Below are 18,468 nucleotides of genomic sequence, written 5' to 3' on the forward strand. Positions count from 1 at the left end.
AGGAGAGATGCTCCCAGAGGTTCCTATCCCCAGACATCGACCTAGTTAACTCTACTCCGGTCCAGTCTGTTTTCGTTTCAAGTTCTGATAACTTTGGGTCACTTCTTCCCATTTGAGATTTTTACATTTATTAGTGAGGCTGGAATGTTTGCTGGATCAGAGTCAAGAGACTGTGAGCGCCCTAAGGCAGGAAACCTGTCCATCCCACTCACCGCGGCACCCACCAAGATGCCTGGTCCACAGAGGGCGTGCAAGAAATATCTGCAAGATGAGTCAGATCCTGGCGTGGCTCAGTGCTTGGGCATCGTGGGCCCACACGGGAGGGTCCTGGGTTCGATTCCCGGTCAAGGGCCTGTGCCTGGGTTGCAGGTTCGCTCCCTGCCCCGGTCGGGGGGTGTGCGGGAGGCACCCAGTCAATGTGTGTCTCTTCCCCTCTCCCTCCCACTGTCTCTAAAAAAGCAATGAAAAAAATACCTGCAGGTGGGGATTAAAAGAAAAAAAAATGAGTTAAACCCAACTGGACAACGAAAGAGGTGGTTGGATAGCGAGTGGATAGCTCAGGAGGGAGATGGCTGGGCTGGGAATAAAGATTTGGGGGGTCACTTATCCAGGAGAGTGGGTGTGCGGCCTGCAGAGCTGTGCAACTAACCCCAGATCAGCAGCAGCGGGGCTCAGCCTCGGCGCGGGGCAGCCGCGGGCCCGCCCCCCGCCCGGCGGCCTGAGCCCCGCCCCTGCAGGGCAAGCCCCGCCCCGCACGGACAAGCCCCGCCCCTACGCGGACAAGCCCCGCCCCCCAGCGGCCGCGACCTTCCCTTCTCCGTCCACTCCGGGCCTTTCTCCAATAGCTGAGGAGGACGGCTCCCTGGGCACCGCCTCTTCCGCCCGCGGCGACCGGAAGTGGGACGGGAGCGCCGGAAGTTGAAAGTAGTTTCCCGCGACCTCGGCTTCCTCAACATGGCAGCACCCTTGTCAGTGGAGGTGGAGTTCGGGTGAGTCCCAGAGTCGGGGGCGCCGTGGGGAAGGATGGACGTCTTCGGGTCCGGAACTCCTCTCCCCCTGCCTCGGGGCCTCTCACCGCCGACTCTCCGAGGTCCCCGGCGCCTTTCTTTGGGCGACGCCATCCGCCTCGGAGGGTCTGAGGGGCTCGGTCTCCTTTGGCGAGGGGCCCGTAAGTCCGCGGAGAGAGGCGTCGGCACACTCTCGGTGCCCGGCGCCCCGCGGGACTCCGAGGGCGTGGTGGTTAGCAGGCGGCCTCCCCCGCTTCCTCGCCTGCCCCGTTTTGGACCAGGCCCAGGCCCAGGCGCGCGTGTCTGGGGCCTGGCCTCCTAGAAGCGAGAAGGACCGCCCTTCACCCCTGCACGCTTTCCTTCTGGCAGCCAGTCCACGCACGCGGTTCTTGAAGCCTTGATTCTCGTGCGATGTGTGGCCAAGACGGGACTCCTTTCTTCTCTTTCGCAAGATTTGGGGGTGTTCAGCAGAACCTGACTGAGCCCCTTGTCGGGACGTTCAGTGAATCCGCTGAGTGCCTTCGCAGCCCAGGTGGAGGCTCGGGGATGAGACAGCACAGTGGAGGCGGCGGGCCCTGACAGTGCGGTGCGCCCAGCCGAAAGTGCAGGGACTGGAGCGCACGAACCAGCCCCCGGAGAAACACAGACTGGGGAGGAGGGCTCCTCGAGCCCCTGTTTTCTGTCCCCTACATATGATTTCAGAGCTGAGAGAAACGGCCAGAGCTTAGCAGGAAAAGAAACTGAGACCCTAAGAGATGGGTGGTGTAATTCCCAGAGTCCTGTGGAAGCTGAGTCTGTGTGTGTGTGTGTGTGTGTGTGTGTGTGTGTGTGTGAAGATCAACAAGCCAAGGCGTATGTGAAAGGAGACGTCTGGAATGGGAATCCAAAACCTCTGTCCCTAAATGCCTTCCCTTACATTGGACGCCCCCAGCTTCCTTCATGCTCTCCTTTCTTTGGGTAGTTTACTCACTAGTCATTTACTGAGTGCCTACCATGTGCCAGGCAGTGAGCCAGACACTGAGGATACAAAGATAAATAGAACTCTGTCCATGTTCGCCAGTGTGCAGCGTTTCTGCCCCTTAGAAGGAGGCAGTCTCATGAATGTTAAGTGCGTTTTGGTTGATGACATCGTCTAGCCCCTTGGGTCTAATGAGAACCACACTGGTTTGGACTCCTGACTGTTTTGCTTCACTGACCCTTCGCCCAGCCATGGCCCCCGTAGCCTGGAGGTTCTAGGAGGGTCCCTACGGCTTTGATAGGCCACAGCAGAGCTGAACACGGAAACCCGGCAGACCACCAGTGTTAAGGTTTATCTACAGCCAGCTTAACCCTTCAGTCTCACTGAGTCAGACACGATATTTGTTCATCAGAAATGTCTTCTGTCTGCCAGCAGTAGGGAATTCATGTGAGGAAGATAATCGCCCTTGCCCTGCAGAGCTTACAGATGAGCTTAATGACCCTTTTTCTGGCCTGACCATCTCTAGCCTCAGCCTTCCTTACCCTCAAGAGCAACAGTGAGTCCCAGCAAGGCAGGACAACATTTCTCCATCCATTTACCCACCTAACACCTCCCTCCATCCACCACCACAGTGTCCCATGAGGATCACAGCTTCTCAGGAAAGCAAGAATGCCCAATGTGCATGCCAAACCCACATACCGTCTCTCTCTGTTCTTGTCTCCATGCATGTTTTTCTCCCTGGCCTTTCTTTCCTACATCTCTCAGCAGACTCTCTTCACCCTTCACTCTGAACCTGAACACATCTGCAAAGAAGCTGCCTTGCCCATCCTCTCCCTTTGTCCCCGAGCGCCACCCTGATCCTTGAAGAGTCTGGGTGAGGACTTGGCCTCTTCCCCCTGAGTGACGTCCTCTCAGCCCCGCCAGCTCTGATAGACTCTCCAAAAGACCACTTGCACCTTTCTCACTCTTGTCAGTGACCAGTCCTGCCATCCTTTGTCTTGCCTCCTGAATTCTCTTTAGCAGAGCATTTTCCCAGGTCACACAGGATTCAGAGTATGCAGTACAGGTGTGTTTTATTCCTGCAGTGCAGATGTGTGGGTCCCTCCTTCTCCTTGAGCCTGGGAGATACTGGCAAAAGGAAGAAATGCCACTGAATTTAGAGAAGTGGGAGAAATGGGCATTTTCACTCACGGCACGTTGAGTGCCTACTGTGTGTGTATCAGACCTTGTATTAGGCAGCTTGCTTTCCAACAGTAGAGGGCAAATAAACAAAAGTAAAAAACATATAAAATACAAGATGATAAACTAGAAAAAGTGAAGGCAATTTTGGGAATGTCTATACCAGTCACTTGTACCAAGAAACACTCCTACCAATAATTGGGGAGTGGAGTGAAGGTGAGGTGTCTTGAGATGTAATTCCTTAATTGACTCTGAAGAGCCAGCTCTGTCAGACATAAAGGAGTCTGGCTTTGGTTCTCTTCTGGGGCCAAAATATGTCTCTTGCTTGCCTCTCTGCATCACTCCAGAGGCCGGACATACGCCTTACTCCCCTCTAGATGTGCTGACAGCAGAAACCCCTCTTTTGGTGAGCTACTGAGCCCAGTGGTGACAGGTCACTCTCTGGTCCTCCCTTCATCCGTTTGTAAAGGGACAAGCAGCCTCAGCCCCTGAGCCTGGCACCACCAGGTTTGGCTGTTCTTGGTTGTTCGCCTGGGCTCCAGTGCCTCCTGCTCCCACCCCTTTTCTCTGACCCCCAATTCCTGAGCCCCTTGCCTGTGGCCCTCCCCCACCCCAGCTGCTGCATGTGCCAACCCCCCACCCAGGAGAGAACGGGGCTCTTGGAAGGGGATAAATGGAGGCTCTGTGCAGGCTCGCAGCTGACATGGCCCCGCGCGAGGCCACAGATGGGCCCCCTCTCCCCCTCCACATTTCTGCATCAACAAAGCGTGACCTTGTTTGGATGACAGTCGCCCCATGTTTTCCCCATGACAATGCTTGCCTTGCCTTTGCCTCCCTGTGGGATGTCTCAGGACATCTCTGTTCTCTGAGATTGGGAAAGGGTGGTGGGGTAGGAGGCCTCGCATCCGTCAAAGGTCTGTTGAGGCCTTCTCAGTTAAGATCCACATGAAGTCTACGATGGAGTCAGGAGACCCAGAGGGAGAGGCAGTGCAGGGCCCTGAAAGAGCCCTGGTGTCAGCATCATAAGCTCTGGCCCCTGGACTTGTCTCCAAGCATCTCTGCTGAGCCAGTCTTCCCTTGTCCGGGTGCTGGCACACAAGTGAACCAAACTCTGCTCTTAAGGGGCTTTCTGACCTTTGGGGAGTCTTGGTTTTTCCCTCTAAGTCTGCTGGGGATAAGCAGAAACCAGTTAGAATTCAGAGCCTCATTCAGCTACTGCCTCTGTGACCTTAGACAAATGGTTCAACCTCTTCAGTCCTCTGCTTCTCCCTCAGGTGGAGTTAATGATACCTGCCTTCCCCCTACTTCCTGAGGATGAAATGAGATGAAGAATGGTCTTGTAAATCACTAAACCTGGTGGGATCTCTTACCCTCCAGCACTGTGGTGTCCCCACCAGGCCAGCAGTAGTTGGCACAGCAGGGACATTCCAAACCCTCACCTGGCCAGAGGAAACCCCTCAATACATACAGAGTCCATCGTGACTCATGGTGGCTTCTCAGCACTTTGTAGATGGAAAGACTAAGGCTTGAGAGCATGGAGTCACATGCCCGAGGTCTGGGTGTCAGGCAGAGGTGGAGGCTGGTCTCCATCTCGAGGCTAACAGCATCAAACCTGAACCTGGATGCTGAGCTGCCTCAAGAAAGCAGAGGAGTGTCCAGCCGGGCGTGCCTCAGCAGTTGAGCATTGACCTAGGATCCAGGCGATCAGGGTTCAATTCCCAGTCCAGGCACATGCCTGGGTTGCAGGCTCAATCCCCAGTTGGAGGCGTGCAGGAGGCTCAGGAGGATCAATGACTCTCTCGTCATTGATGTTTCTATCTCTCTCCCTTTCCTTTCCTCTCTCTGAAATCAATAAAGATATATTTTAAAAAAAGAAAAGAAAGCAGAGGAGTAAAAACAACAGTTTGCAAATTTGGTTACTCAATTATTGGTCAAAATGATTTACATCCTACTTGACCACATCAGAAAGCCACATTTGAGAATCAGTCACTGGTACCCAAGGAGTTCCTGAACCTTGGACCTCTGCATCTCTTGGCCTTCTCGTGCCTGCCCCCTCAATTTTCAGTCTCAGCAAGGTACTTGCAGGAGCTTACCTGGCTGTCTTTCTCTGGCCCTCCTTTGCAGAGGTGGCGCGGAGCTCCTGTTTGATGGTGTGAAGAAGCATCAGGTCACCTTGCCTGGACGGGAGGAGCCCTGTGAGTATGGGCTGTCTGAGCCCCTCTCGGGTACACTGGGCAGGAGTCTGCAGGGGTCACTGAACCCTGTTCAAGTGGGAATGGGTCAGATTTCCTGGCCAGAGGGAGGGAGGGAGGAACAGAGATCACCAGAGCACCCTCCCCGCATCCTCTCTGAGACCTGCCAGCATTGCAGGAGGGTGGTGGTGTAGTACTTTTGTCTTTGTGAATGCAGGTTCTGTATTCAGACGGACTAGGTGTGAGTCCCCTTAGGACCTTAGGCCAGTGACCTCACCTCCCTTAGCTTTAGTGTTCTTATCTGTGAAGTGGGCATGGTGATCCCTATCTCTCAGGGTTGATAACAGGAGCATCTCTATTAATTTAGTTTTTTAAATATTTGCATTTATTGGTTTTAGAGAAAGGAAGGGAGAGAGAGAAACATCAATTTGATGTTCCGCTTACGCATTCATTGGTTGCTTCTTGTGTGTGCCCTGACTGGGGATTGAACCCTCAACCTTGGCGTATCGGAATGACGCTCTAACCAACTGACCTACCCAGCCAGGGCTAGAGGAGTATCTCTTTTGTTGTTACATGGCAGCAGAGATGTTCTCATGAAGGTGTTAACCTTCGCGGAGAAGGGAGCAATGCGGATGGGCTCGAATTACGATAAGAGGATTTAGATGAGATGAAAACACCCAGCCAAAAAGGAGGTGGGAGGAGGGAGATTGACGAGGGAGACAATGGGCTTTTATCACTTGTCCATTTAAATACTTGTTCATCTTTCTCTCACAAACATATACTGAGCGCTTCCTGTGTGGCAGGCCATGTACCAGGCACAGGGAGACAGCCGAGAATGAGAGCCAGTCCCTGCCTTCAAACGGGGAGGGGGTTTGGGGGGGGGGGTTGAAGAGGTCCAGCTGGGTAAACATCAGTGTAGCGTAGAGGCAGGGGCTGGCGTCACAGCTGTGAGGTTCCTGCAGGGGGTCCTGGCCAGAGAAAACTGCTCAGGACCCTCGGACCAGAACGAGGGCCCACCTCCCCTAGGGCTTTAGGGGAGAAGAGGGAGTCAGTCACGAGGAGACAGGGGAGTGAGGGTCCTGGAGGCGGGCAGGAGAGAATGGCTAGTGAGGTCCGACAGGATCCTTCTGGGACTGGACAGGCACCTGCCAGGGGTCAGACAGTTATTGCCCAGACTTTCTGGCTGCTGGGGCAGTCTCTGGTCCTCCTTCGGTTCAGGGAACAGTGGCACAGGGCAGATCTGTGTGCCACATTCAGAGGCTGGAGACACTCACCAAGGAACAGGACACAGCCCCCCTTCAGCTGGTGGTGGGCATGAGGCTGGGGTGAAATGTCAGGATTGTGGGATTGTGTGTCCTTGGTGGGGGGAGAGCTGGGTGATGAGGTGACTGATTCTTAGTTTGACAGATGGCTGTGCAGACTTTGGGGGGGAACAAGGGGCCCTCAGAAGGAGCTTCAGAGGTCCAGCCTTGAAGACCTGGCTGGGAAGTGATTAAAACATCACAAGTTATGATTTATTTCCCGTGCATTTGCATGGCACAAATGCCCCTAAGTTTAATCGTTCCTACCTTTTTCATTCATTCATTGGCCGAGTGCTCAGTAAATGCCAGCTATGGGAGTCAGTACTTTATTTTTTCCTATAGCTGGCACATGTTTTTTGAGTGCCTCCTGTGTGCAGGCACAGTACTAGTTGCTGGGTATTGGGTGCTAGTGAAACAGATGTGGTTCTTGCCCCAATGGAGCTCATAGTGTAATGGAAGTGGAGCCAGGTAATCGATAAGTAAATACACACATGTATACATATGTGTGTAACTGTACAGGTGGTCGTCACTGGCATGAGAACAAGAGGGTGCTGGAGGAGATGACAGGTGGTTAGGGAAGACTCTTTAGAGGAGGCCTGGAGCCTGAGTCCTGGGGGATGGAAAGGGGCCAGCCCAGTAGATGGGAGGGGCAGCAGAGTGTCTGGGGCTTGCTCCAGGCAAAGCCCATAGCACTTGTGGAGACCCCCCCTTCCCCCCAGTGAAAAGCCGCAGGGTGGACAAGGAACTGAGAGAAGTTCAGTGTTATAGGGCACAGGCTGAGTTTGGCATGGTAGGCAAAGCCCCAACTAGTTGTGCAAGTAATTGTCACAGATTCCTAAAGATTTTTTATTGATTTTTAGAGAGGAAGGGAGAGGGAGAGCGAGAGATATTGATGTGAGAATGAAACATCAATCGGCTGCCTCCTGCATGCCCCCTACCAGCGATCCAGCCCACAAACTGGGCATGTGCCCTGACCAGGAATCGAACCGGCAACCTTTCGATATACCAGACACCCAACCAACTGAGCCATACCAGCCAGGGCATATCATTATTCCATTTTTAAAAAGTAGAAACCCAAACTCAGGTGTCAAGGGTCTTACTCCAAGTCATACAGGTATTTAAATGGCAGAGCTGGGATTTAGAACTGGATTTCGGGGTCTCTGAGTCCTTGCATGGTACCACTAACCCATCGCCATTTATCCCTGAACCACGTAGCATCTCGCACATGCAGTGTGCTTTCCAGTTTTTACACTTTCACTCATTTATATTCATGCTTTCAACAGTTACGTATTTTGACTTGATAATGAGCCCTGTAGATATTATCTGTCATCAAGGAAACCAAGAGAGAAGGGAGAGACCTGTTCAGAGTTCCTCAGGTAGGGAGGGTGGGCTAACCAGGTCTGTGATCCCACGTCCTCCATCTGCTGCTTTCAGGGCAGGTGGGGGCCTAGCCTCCCCTCTCTGGGATGAAAGGAAAGGAAGCAGGGGAGAGAAGCTGAAACGGCCCCTTTACCCAGTCTTTGGGCCCTTTGCTGCGACTCTGCCTCTGGTTCCCATTTTTGCCCTGCTTTGCCCAGAGGCCTGGGTCACGTTGCAGCCACAGAGCTGGTTGGCAGCTACCAGGCCTTACCCTGACACTCGGGAGCCCAACAGTTACCACTGGGAGAGCCTTACTCTTTCCTGAGGACCATGCCCAGATCTGTCGTCTGGCAGCCTTCCCGGCCCAGGGGCTGCCACTTGGCCAAGTAGGTCCTGGAGACTCCAGCAGAGAAAAGAGCAGCCATAAGATTATGGATTGTGACAAGTTTCACAAACAAGGGAACTCCAGAGCCCTGGGTCTTGGGCCAGGGGTAACTTCCAACCTGTCCAGTTTGGGAGAACAGTGTGGGCAAGGCCAGAGTGGGTGGGACTGAAGAGAGGAGTCCTGGCATTGCACAGTAGCAAGTCCCTTCTTCCTGTGAGCCTCTGTTTTACCATCTGTAAAATGGGAGGGTGGGCTAGATTTCACCTTCATTGACTTGGTTATCTATTTGACATCTGCAGCTTGGAAATGTTGCTTTCAGATCAAGTATATGATTCTGGGAAGCAGGGCACGGTGGTCCAGGGAGAAGTTGTGCTTGTAGGGGAACATCTTAATAGCCATTTCCATGGAACAGGTCTCCTCCTTGGTTGGCTGGGATTGGTGGGTACCCACTAGCTCTGGGCATTGTGGCCCCTGGGGGCTGGCTTTTATACTTCAAGGATCCCTTCACCTCAAGGCTTCCAGCCCATGCATGGTTGTCAGTGGCCTGGAGCAAACCAATACCATCGGTGGACAGACTGCCCCAGCATGGGCATTACCTGCCCTTGCCCCAGGAGGAGAAGCGTCTGCCTCACCTCTCCCTGTCCCTCTTCCTCTGCCCTGCCCTTGTACTAAAGGGTGGCTGACGCGGGAGGGCAGGAGCTGGAGGGAGCTCGGGAGCTTTAAACTGCTTGTTATGCATTTCACAGCCTCTCTGGGGCCAGCTGTTCCTTTCTTTGCTCTCCGGCCTGTTTGCAGATCCCCTCCCCATCAATCCCCTCCCCACCGCCATCCTCTCCATCCCCACCCCTCCCGGTCCCTGTGCAAAATTGCTTTTGAAAAGATCCACTTTCTGCTTAATTAAACAATGAGGAGCGTCCCTTCGCACATCTGTAAACCTCCTTCTGAGGCCAGTGTAGCCCACAAACTGCTCCTTTCTTATCCCATTCACTTGTAAATGGCCCCTCTGATGTTCCCTCTGCCCTCTCTTCTCTTTTATTTCCCCCATCCCAGCTCTTTCTTGTCCCTTTTCAGCTAAGGCCTGGGTTGGGCTCCCAGAAGAGCCTTGTCTTGGAGCCTAGTAGATTTGGTGGGGACCAGAGTGGTTTAACCTATGGAAGAGAAGTTTTGGGGGACCCGGGCCCTATCCCTCCCAGATCTGCATGGCAGGAATGGCGATGAGGGGACATGTGTCGGCGTGGTCCCCTCCCCATGGGCCATCCGGGCTCAGTGGGAGTGACAGGAAGATAGATTTCTGGTTGGGAAATAAGCTCTCCCTGGAGTGTTCAGAGAGGCTGGATGAGGGTCTGTTGCAGCCAGGATTCAATATCTGATAAGACCTTGAGATTGTGTTCTTCCAGCCTGAGAATCGAGGATAGACACTGTTGGGGGCCCTGCCATAGTGGGTGGCTGGTGTTCCCAGATGGGGACAAGTCCTCCAGGGTGAGGATTCTGGTGGAAGCCTTTTTAGGTGCCCTCTAAGGGGCACGCCTGCTGTGGCCAGCAGCTTTCAGGAGGTTCTGCGGCACAGAGGATGAGGGCTCTAAGTCACCGGGCAAATAAATGTGTATTTGTCTTGTGTGTCTGATGCTGTGTTGGGCCCTCTGCTAGCGTTATGCCTGGATCCTCACAGCAGCTCTTTGGTGGTTGGATTGTCATCTCCATTTGTCAGAGGATGACATTGAGGCTTAGAGAGGTGAAGTGACTTCCCATCCACGGCCTTTAGCTCACAGTTCCCATCTCCAGAGACAAACCCTTAACCACTCCGCCCAGAGCAGCGAGCAGCTCCCATCACTTGCCCTTCCCCAGGTGGGCAGGCCAGGTCCTGCGGCTTCCTGCACGGTAACCCTCATCTTAGGGTGCTCCTCCCCGTCCTCGGGGGCTGCGTGCCCGGAGGCAGTCTGGCCTCCAGCACCCACGGCCTCGGATGCGGCTCCTTCCAGCTGGGTTGTCCTGGCAGCATCGTAGGGGGCTGAACATCTGAAATGGGGAGACCGCCAGTGTCTGGGGCCCTGCCACCACTCTCCCAAACCCTCTCCAGCTCCTGATGGAAAGGCAGTGAATCTACCCTGGCCATGTGGTTGGTTGGTTGGTTGGTTGGAGCATCGTCCATACACCAAAAGGTTGCGGGTTCGATTCCTGATCAGGGCATATACCTAGGTTGCGGGTTCAGTTCCCAGTTGGGGCATGTATGGGAGGCAACTGATCAATGTTTCTCTCTCACATTGATGTTTCTCTCTCTCCCCCCTTCCTCTTGCTCTAAAATCAATAAAAGCATATTCTTGGAGGGGGAAAAAAAAAAAGCATATTCTCGGATGAGGGTTAAAAAAAAAAAAGGTAGTGAATCCCACAAAACCCCCCAGCCAGCCCCAGCGCCGTCTGATTAATGGTTGACTGACTGTACCCCACTCTCCAGAGCAGTCTGAGTGTATCCCCAGGGTGCTAGGCCCCCCAGGCAGAGGTAGAAGAAGCTCAGGGCATCAAGAGAGGAGGGCAGAAGGTACAGGTTCTTCTGAATCATAGAATTACAGCATCGATGTGCTGGTCACAGTGCCGGGAGCTTGATAGGAATCATCTTACTCGGTCCTCACAGGAGCACCATGAGACATCCTCACCCTTCCCATTCTGCAAAGAAGGAAGCTGAGGCTCAGGGACCCTTACCCACGGTCACAGCTAGGAAGTGATGGAGCCAAGGGCTGTGTGTGAGGTCCTGCCGTGTGCTGCGGCCAGTGCTGGGTCCTCAGAACACACCCCACCACTGGTGACGCCGTCCATCTGAACTGGATCTTGATCCAGGTTTCAAAAGAAATGGAGCACCGCCCCAGGCTGGGTGGGTTCTGCGCCCTGGAGCACAGATTTGGTTAATGCTCCTGGGGTTCACGGGGAGGCAGAGCTCTCCTCCAGAACAGGCCCCTTCTCAAGCCCTCGTGTGCCCCGTGGGACCTGGCCCCTGGCTACTGCTCATGCCAGTTGTCTTGCCTGCTCTGTTCCGTTACCTTGAACCTGCGATTCCCTCCTGCCTTGGGTCTCCCCGTGTTCCTCCTCCTGCCTGGGACGCTACCATCCTACCTGACTCATCCTCCAGGCCTCGGCTTCAGTGCTGAGATCCTCAGAAAGGCTTTTCCTGATCCTGCACAGAGGGGATAGCGCTTAGCACTGCTAATTAAGTAAGTAGTGCCTGGTTTCCCCCTGGCCTGTCAGCTCCATGAGGGTAGGCTCTGTGTCCACCTTGCTCACCGCTGGCTCCCTAGGACCTGGCACATAGTAGTCACTCAGTAAATATTTACCTGGTGAGTGATTGTGTGGGGCCCCAGGAGGAAAACCACCCTGTCACGGGGGAAGGCAGGAGGACATGGGAAGGTGAAAGTGAGGTTCCCCAGAGCTATCCTCAAGCCCCAGCCCTGACTCTGCTTCACCTCCCTCCTACCCTCCCCTGGGTGCCTTTGGGAGCCGACCATCTGGCCTGGAGGCCATTTGCATACTGTCTGGGCCTCAGCAAGCCCAGCGCTATGTCCCTGGGGGGTGTTTGGGGCCGGGCCTAGTGGCCCTTGCAGCCTGCCATGAGTCCCATCTCTCCCCACCCCCAAATCCAGGCGTGGGGAACAATGAGGATGGCAGTGTGGTGGCCTCACCATGGTAACAGGTTATCAAGAATGTGGGCAGGCCTGGGGTGCCGAGGAGGGGAGGGGGTGACCTCAGCACAGAGGAGCATCATGATAAATGAGCCGGCACCGGCCGCAGACTCACCCCGCCCACCCCTCTGGGATCCACGATGGTGCCATCACTCTGATGACCCTGACATGACCACTACCCCCCGCCCCCAGCCTGTCCAGAGTGAAGTGGAAGCCCCTCCTTTCACATAGCTGGGTCTGGTTCTGGGCAGGGTGGCCAGGGTCCTGGAGGTACAGCTGGTGGCCCTCAGGCCAGGCACTCCTGTCCCTCTTGGTGCCTCTGCACACAGGCGGAGCCCTGCCCGCCAGGCCAGCTGATGGATGTGTCAGGCTCTGCGGCTCTATCGAGCGGCCACAAGACGAATGGGCTGGCAGCCCACCAGACAGTGCCAAGATGGAGGCCAAGGGGAGACCTCTGGAGTCCCAGCCTCGGGAGGGACACAGCCAGGAGTCCGAATGGACTGCAGCTAGTTGGAGGCAGCACTCTGGTCCCCTGCCCACCCCGGGGACCACAAGGACTCCAGTCTGCTTTGTTTAAAAGTAGAATTAACATTGAAAAGTGGTCTCAGTCCGTGGACACTGCCCATGGCCCATGCTCTTCTGGTGTTTGATCCAGGGACGTTTGCACGGAGCAGAGTGAGCCTGTCTGTCTAGGGTGCAGCCTGTCTGCCTGCTTTCTGGGAGGGAAGTATGCAGGCTGCTGAGAGTGTCTTACAGCCCTTTCCACAGCTGGTCCTGCGTGTGTGTGTGTGTGTGTGTGTGTGTGTGTGTGTGACAGAGAGAGAGAGAGAGACACGCTGCTGGGCCTAGAGCGGGAAGAGCCAGTTCTCTCCTTGCCCAGGCAGCCTTTCCCTCACTGACTGCCAGAACTCTGACTCTAAGTGTAGAATCCGAGGCACTGGCTGGGCCCCTCTCCAGCTGACTTAGAGGCCCCAAGCCCTCTGCTGGCTTCTTAGACGCTTGTCTTCTCCCAGGGCCTTCAGTCCTCAGTTGTCTCAGGGAGGGAAGGAGCTCCGCCACCTCCGGAGACACTCTGTGAGCAGTGGGTAGTTGAGAGCCACAGCATTCGAGGGCTTTACAGGTGTCAGTGTGCGGGCCTGGGACCCTGCTCCTAGGAAAGGAGAGGCAACCCTGGGGACAGTGGCCCTGAGCCTCTGTGTGATGTGCAGACTAGGTGGCTGTCCCACAACCACAAAGCAGCAGACGTCAGTGTCCAGGAAAGCAACAGAGGCCCTTCGACCCTGAACCTCCTGCCTCCTCAGAGTGCCTGCCCACAGCCCCAGGTGGGGAGGGCTCTATGAGGGGGGGGTCTCGCAGTGATTTGTCAGCCAGTGAAGGATCCTTCCCTCCCTCCGCTGGAGGAAATTAACTGATGGTATCAGCTCAGTGATTGTTTCTCTCCTTCACAAAGGGAAATATATGCAGACCCTCCAGAGCCGAGTAGGTCCTCCCCTCTGGGACCGGCTGGAGGGAGGGGTGGGGAGAGGTGGCAGGCTCTCCAGGGCCCCCTCAGGAGCCTGTGTGCAGCAGTGTCAGGGCTCAGGATGGGGGTCTTTCTCCCAACCCCTGCAGTGTGACAGCTCCTGCCTTGCATCCCCATGGCCTCGTCAAGCCTTGGGTAGTGCTAGGTGATACTTTCCCTGCAGACCTCCCTGGCAGGCCCCTGCCCCACTAACCCACCTCCCCACCTTGGGAATCCCCTGGTTCAGGGGCAGGACAGCCTGGCTAAAAGAGGCCCTCCGAGCCGAACCCCGTGTCCACTCCTCTCAGGTGCAGGCAGGGCTCTGGGCATCAGGAATAGCTTGGAGTTGACAGTAGTTTGCTCTGTGCCTCCCTCTCCAGGGGACATCCGGAACCTCCTTGTCTGGATCAAGAAGAATTTGCTAAAAGAGCGGCCAGAGCTGTTCATCCAGGGAGACAGCGTGTGAGTCCCTTTCTTCCCTTCCCCAAGGGGGGCGGGCAGAGGAAAGGTCGGAGCCCCTGGCTCTGCGTTCAGCCACAGCCTCTCCATGTCCTGTTGCCTCCTTTATCACCCCGGACCGTCTGGGAAAAGAGCTTTCAGTTTCCTTGTTACCACACTGGGTTGTTGGGGATTTTTCAAATGCCCAGGTCAGGAGACATAACTTTCTCCAGAAACATGGATTCCTCCTTCAGGTTGCCACAGACTCACTGTGGAACCTCAGGCAAATTGCTTCACTTCTCTGGGCCTCAGCTACCCTCTCTGTTCAAAGAATCAAGGAAAAGAAGCTGCCCGGGTCCCTGTCATTCCTTGACCTCTGGAACTTTCCGTGATGATGGGCATGTTCTGTATCTGCTGTCCAGTATGGTAGCTGCTGGGCACAAACGCGTTTAGCCCTGGAAGTGTGGCTGGTGTGGCTGAAGACTAAATATTCAGTTTTATTTCATGGTAATTTAAATATAAACATGGCTAACCGATGCTGTGTCGGACAGCAGAGGTCTGGGATTCTGAGGAGTCACTGTGCTCGCTGGAGGCACCCCTACCTCAGCCCACAGCTGCTGTATCTTCCCCAGGCCCAGCCCAGCCTCCTAGGCAAGGAGCCAGGTCCCAAGTGCCAAGAAGGCCCTTCTAAAACAGGCAGCCTAAGGGGTAAAGGTGGCGGGCAGGTCTCTGTGGGATCGGTCACTGGCCCTGAAGCAGAGGCCACCAGCAGGCCCTGGGTGCTAAGGCTGCCATCCGCCCTTGGTTCGAGCCATGCTCCGGCAGTCACGGAGGCCACTGCCAAGGACAGCAGTGCTCCTTGGGCCACTGCCATCAGGAGCCAGGCTGAGGTGCCTGTCCCAACGTCACCTACCCTGCCTCACACCAGGCAGGGCTGCCCTTGGGCTTCGGGTGCTGGAGCCACGATCGGCTTTCCCTGCTTTGGAAGAGCTGAGATATACCACAGACTGGCAGGCAAGCACCCATCATGCCAGCTCATCCTTGCACAGGCCTCGTGGGGAAGGCGCCGTAACCTGCCCCATGTTCAGCTGAGGAAACTGACACCGAGAAACAGAACGACCTGCCTGAGGTCCAGGAGGTGGGGCTGGGATTTCCACGTGGCCCCAAGGCCATGACCCTCTGACTGTGTTTCCTTTAGAGTCAGACTTTCACCTCTTCTTCCTGGGAGACCTGTAACCCGGGCCCCTGGAGGAAAGCCTCCCACCCCTCTCCCGCTGCCCCTGCCCCCCCCTCCCTGCTGCTCACACCGTCTTTTCCACAGGCGGCCGGGGATTCTGGTGCTGATCAACGAGGCCGACTGGGAGCTGCTGGTCAGTACCTGGGGACACCCCCCTCCCAGCCTCAGGACACCTTGCCAGCCCCTCCCCTCACCACTGTAGCAGGAAAGCCTTGGGCCTTTCAATTTGTGAAGAATCCTTTCCCCCTCCAGTCTCCAAACGGGCTGCTCAGTCTCCCACCCGAGGGGAAGCAGAGGGAGTGGTGAGCTGCCCTCCGTCCTGGACATTTGCTAGTTAATGTACAGGGTACCTGTTTTTCTGGTAGATTTTATCTTTCTCTCCCAAAGCAGCCAGGTGCACCCCTCCTCCCCTGCCCTCCCAGCACCTGGGGAGAAACTGGGAAAGTGGCCTGATGATTCCTCCTTTCTCTCCTGGCCCAGGGTGAGCTGGACTACCAGCTTCAGGACCAGGACAGCGTCCTCTTCATCTCCACGCTGCACGGTGGCTGAGGACCCCTCTCTGTGCCTGGACCCCTTTGGGGTGGGGAGAAGAGAACGATCAGACACCCCCCTGGGCCCTGCGTCCAGATCTCCCTGTCCCCCTCGGCTGCTCTCTTCCCTGCTCTGTTCCCTGAGCTCCCTCCAGGCAGGGAAAGGAGGCCAGGTGCTAAAATGAGCCTCTTGCAGGCACGTGAGCAGTGAGCAGGGGAGGCAGGCGGGCGGGCACCAGAGCCCAACACCCTCTCCTGGCAGCTGGGGTGGGGGAGGGTTCCCCTCTGGTTTGTCCAGAGTAGAGGGGGGCTCAGGGGCCAGGTGACCCAGCTGCCTTCCACTCCTGTGTCTCAATTTGAACATTGAATGACCGCTGATGAGGTGCTCGGGCTCCAGGTCAGTGTTTTCATGGGGAAGATGAGTGGTCCTAACAGCTGCTGGGCAGCCCCTCCCTTCCCAAACACTGGAGGACTCCCGCCTCAGTTTCCCCATCTGGATAGCAGAGAGCTCTGCCTGTCCCCCACTGATATCATTATGGAACCCCAGCTGGGGTCCCCTATTCAGAGCAGACCCCCTCCCCCCCACCCAGCAGCTGCTCTTCCAACCACACCCCTCCTCCTGCTCCCCCCATCCCCAGCCCTTGACCCTGGCTGGCCTTCCCCCCCACAGGCCACCAGATGGGCTCCTGAGACCCTCCCCCAGCAAAAAGCTGCCTGCCGCCCATTCTGGAGAGGAGGGAGGAAGGAGGCTTAGCCTTGGACTGGCAGATAGAGTCCTGGGAGGGTCAGCGTGCCTCAGTTTCCTCATCAGCAACTGAATGACCATAGGGTCTGAAATTGGGGCTGATGCTGACGTCACAAGTGTAGACATCTCCCTTCCCACCTCCTGCAAGCAGCAGGGTGGGGGAGACAGCACCTGGTAGGCAGCGTGGCTCTCCCCTCCCCCCATGCCTTCCTGAAGCCCTGAGGCCGCAGTGCCTGCAACAGCTGGCCCTGGGCAAATAACAGGCGGCGGTTCTCTAGCCCTGCCTGGAGCCTTAACCTTAGAAACCAGGGCACCCACATCCCCTCAGCCACTCTGGTCCAGCCTCTGCCTCCACCCAGGGCTGTCAGAGCTGCCCTTCACCCGGACTGGGGGCAGCGGTGAAACCCAGACTCCCCAGCCTGTCTTGGGTGGGTGACCTGACAGGGCTGCCTGGAGAAGGGGCCGGCAGAGCCAGTCTGAGCTGGCCAGCCTGGGTCCCAGGAAGCACTTCCGCACACGTCTGTCCCAGGCCAGGCTTTGTCCCACCAGCTGCAGCCAGCAGCCCAGCACCCAGAATGGGAGTTGAGTGGCATAGATAAGACTGCTGAGCCCCTCCTTCCCATGACCTGGAGAAAAGCTTTATTTGCTGGAGGGAGACCTCAAAACAATAATAAATTTAAAAAATTAGGGGCATTAACTTCATCCTGCCCAAAACCTTGCTTTTCACCAAATGTCAGTAATTTAAGATGGACTTTCACAATGTGGGGATGAGCCCCGGTTGGTTGCCCAGCAGTGTGCTGGGGTGTGGGGGACGTGTGCTCCGTCATTCTGGAGCATGGGGACCCACACCCCCTGGAGCTCCTCCCAGCGCTGCAGGCCCAGGCCCTCTGCTACCTTGTGGGTGGAGGCAGCCGTGCGGGGGTTGTTGGTAGGAGTTGGTCTGGGTGCAAATTAAGGCAAGTGTTGGGGTCCAGAGAGCTGCCTGGAGAGGCTGTTCGACCATCCCACACTAGGTGCGAGGTCAGGTCTCCGTGGCCGCGGACAGAAGGGACTCGAGGCGCAGCCGGGCCCCTGGTCCCTGTGGCCTGGACACCTCTCCCTGCCGCCAGCCCCGCTGCAGTGGCCGGTGGACCCACCCAGGATTCCAAGTCCTGGGGCCTGGGCAGGAGGGTCCTTTCTCACCTGCGCTGGGGCGCGGGGTAGATACGGGCGTCCCTTCCTCGGCTGCGCCCTAGTGAGTGCCGGGCGGCGGGGCGGCCACGTCCTCGCAGCAGCGCGGGTGCGGCGCCGCCGAGCCACCGTCCGGCGTCTCGGGTCATTTCCAGCCCCGAGCCTGAGGGTCAGGTGACCCGACCTCCGCGCCGGCGGTGCCCGACCGCCGCCGCCCCAGGCGGCTCCTGACCGCGCTCCAAGGAAATAAACGAGTAAGCCCCACGCGCTCCGCAGATTTGTCTTTAATGCAAAGGGTTCGCGCGTCCGAGTTCGGCTTCCAAAGCCCGCGGGCGCCCGGCCGGAGCCGTCCTTCCCCGCGCCTGCGGCCCCGGCGGCGCCCGCGGAGGCTCCGCCATCCGTCCCTCCGGAGGGTCGGCTTCGGCCTTTGCTCGGGGCGCTGGCGGGACGGGCGAGGCCCGCGCGGGACGAGCTGGCTCAGCGGGCACCTCCTGCGGCGTCTCGCTCCGGGTCCCGCGGCAGCCCGGCGGCTCCGGGACCGCGTTCCCGCCGCCCCGAGCCAGCCTCGCTCCGGCCGGAACTGGGAAAAGGGGACACCGTGCGATGGCCCGCGGAGCCCCGGGCCGGGACTGGTGCCCCGCGGAGGAGGGGGGGCCGGCGGCGGGGACCCGCGTGCCGCCGGCCGCCCCGAGCGAGGGTCCCGCGGCTCCCGCCCCCGTCGCGCCCGGGGCTCAGCCACAGATGTCCAGCCACAATTCTCGGTTGGCCGCAGACTCGTACAAGAATTGCGTTTGGACA

The 18,468-nt window shown here is 56.9% G+C and overlaps 1 protein-coding gene across 1 annotated transcript; it reads left to right on the plus strand.

Annotated features, from left to right (window-relative positions):
- Nucleotides 1-892: 892 nt before the first annotated feature.
- URM1 (ubiquitin related modifier 1) lies at nt 893-17,939 on the plus strand. Its single transcript, XM_081151172.1, has 5 exons — nt 893-989; nt 5,269-5,339; nt 13,931-14,012; nt 15,310-15,358; nt 15,706-17,939. Exons 1-5 carry the CDS (start codon nt 955-957, stop codon nt 15,772-15,774), a joined length of 306 nt encoding a protein of 101 aa, XP_081007298.1. The 5' UTR covers nt 893-954; the 3' UTR covers nt 15,775-17,939.
- Nucleotides 17,940-18,468: the final 529 nt, after the last annotated feature.

This window comes from Miniopterus schreibersii (assembly GCF_964146895.1).
Source record: "Miniopterus schreibersii genome assembly, chromosome: 11".
NCBI classification, from domain to species: domain Eukaryota; kingdom Metazoa; phylum Chordata; class Mammalia; order Chiroptera; family Miniopteridae; genus Miniopterus; species Miniopterus schreibersii.

Excerpts from the sequence above, each read along its gene's own strand:
- URM1 (XM_081151172.1), top strand. The coding sequence starts at position 955 with ATGGCAGCACCCTTGTCAGTGGAGGTGGAGTTCGG. Across the intron at positions 5,340-13,930 it reads GCCTGGACGGGAGGAGCCCT|GGGACATCCGGAACCTCCTT; the intron begins GTGAGTATGGGC and ends CTCCCTCTCCAG. Across the intron at positions 15,359-15,705 it reads AGGCCGACTGGGAGCTGCTG|GGTGAGCTGGACTACCAGCT; the intron begins GTCAGTACCTGG and ends CTCCTGGCCCAG.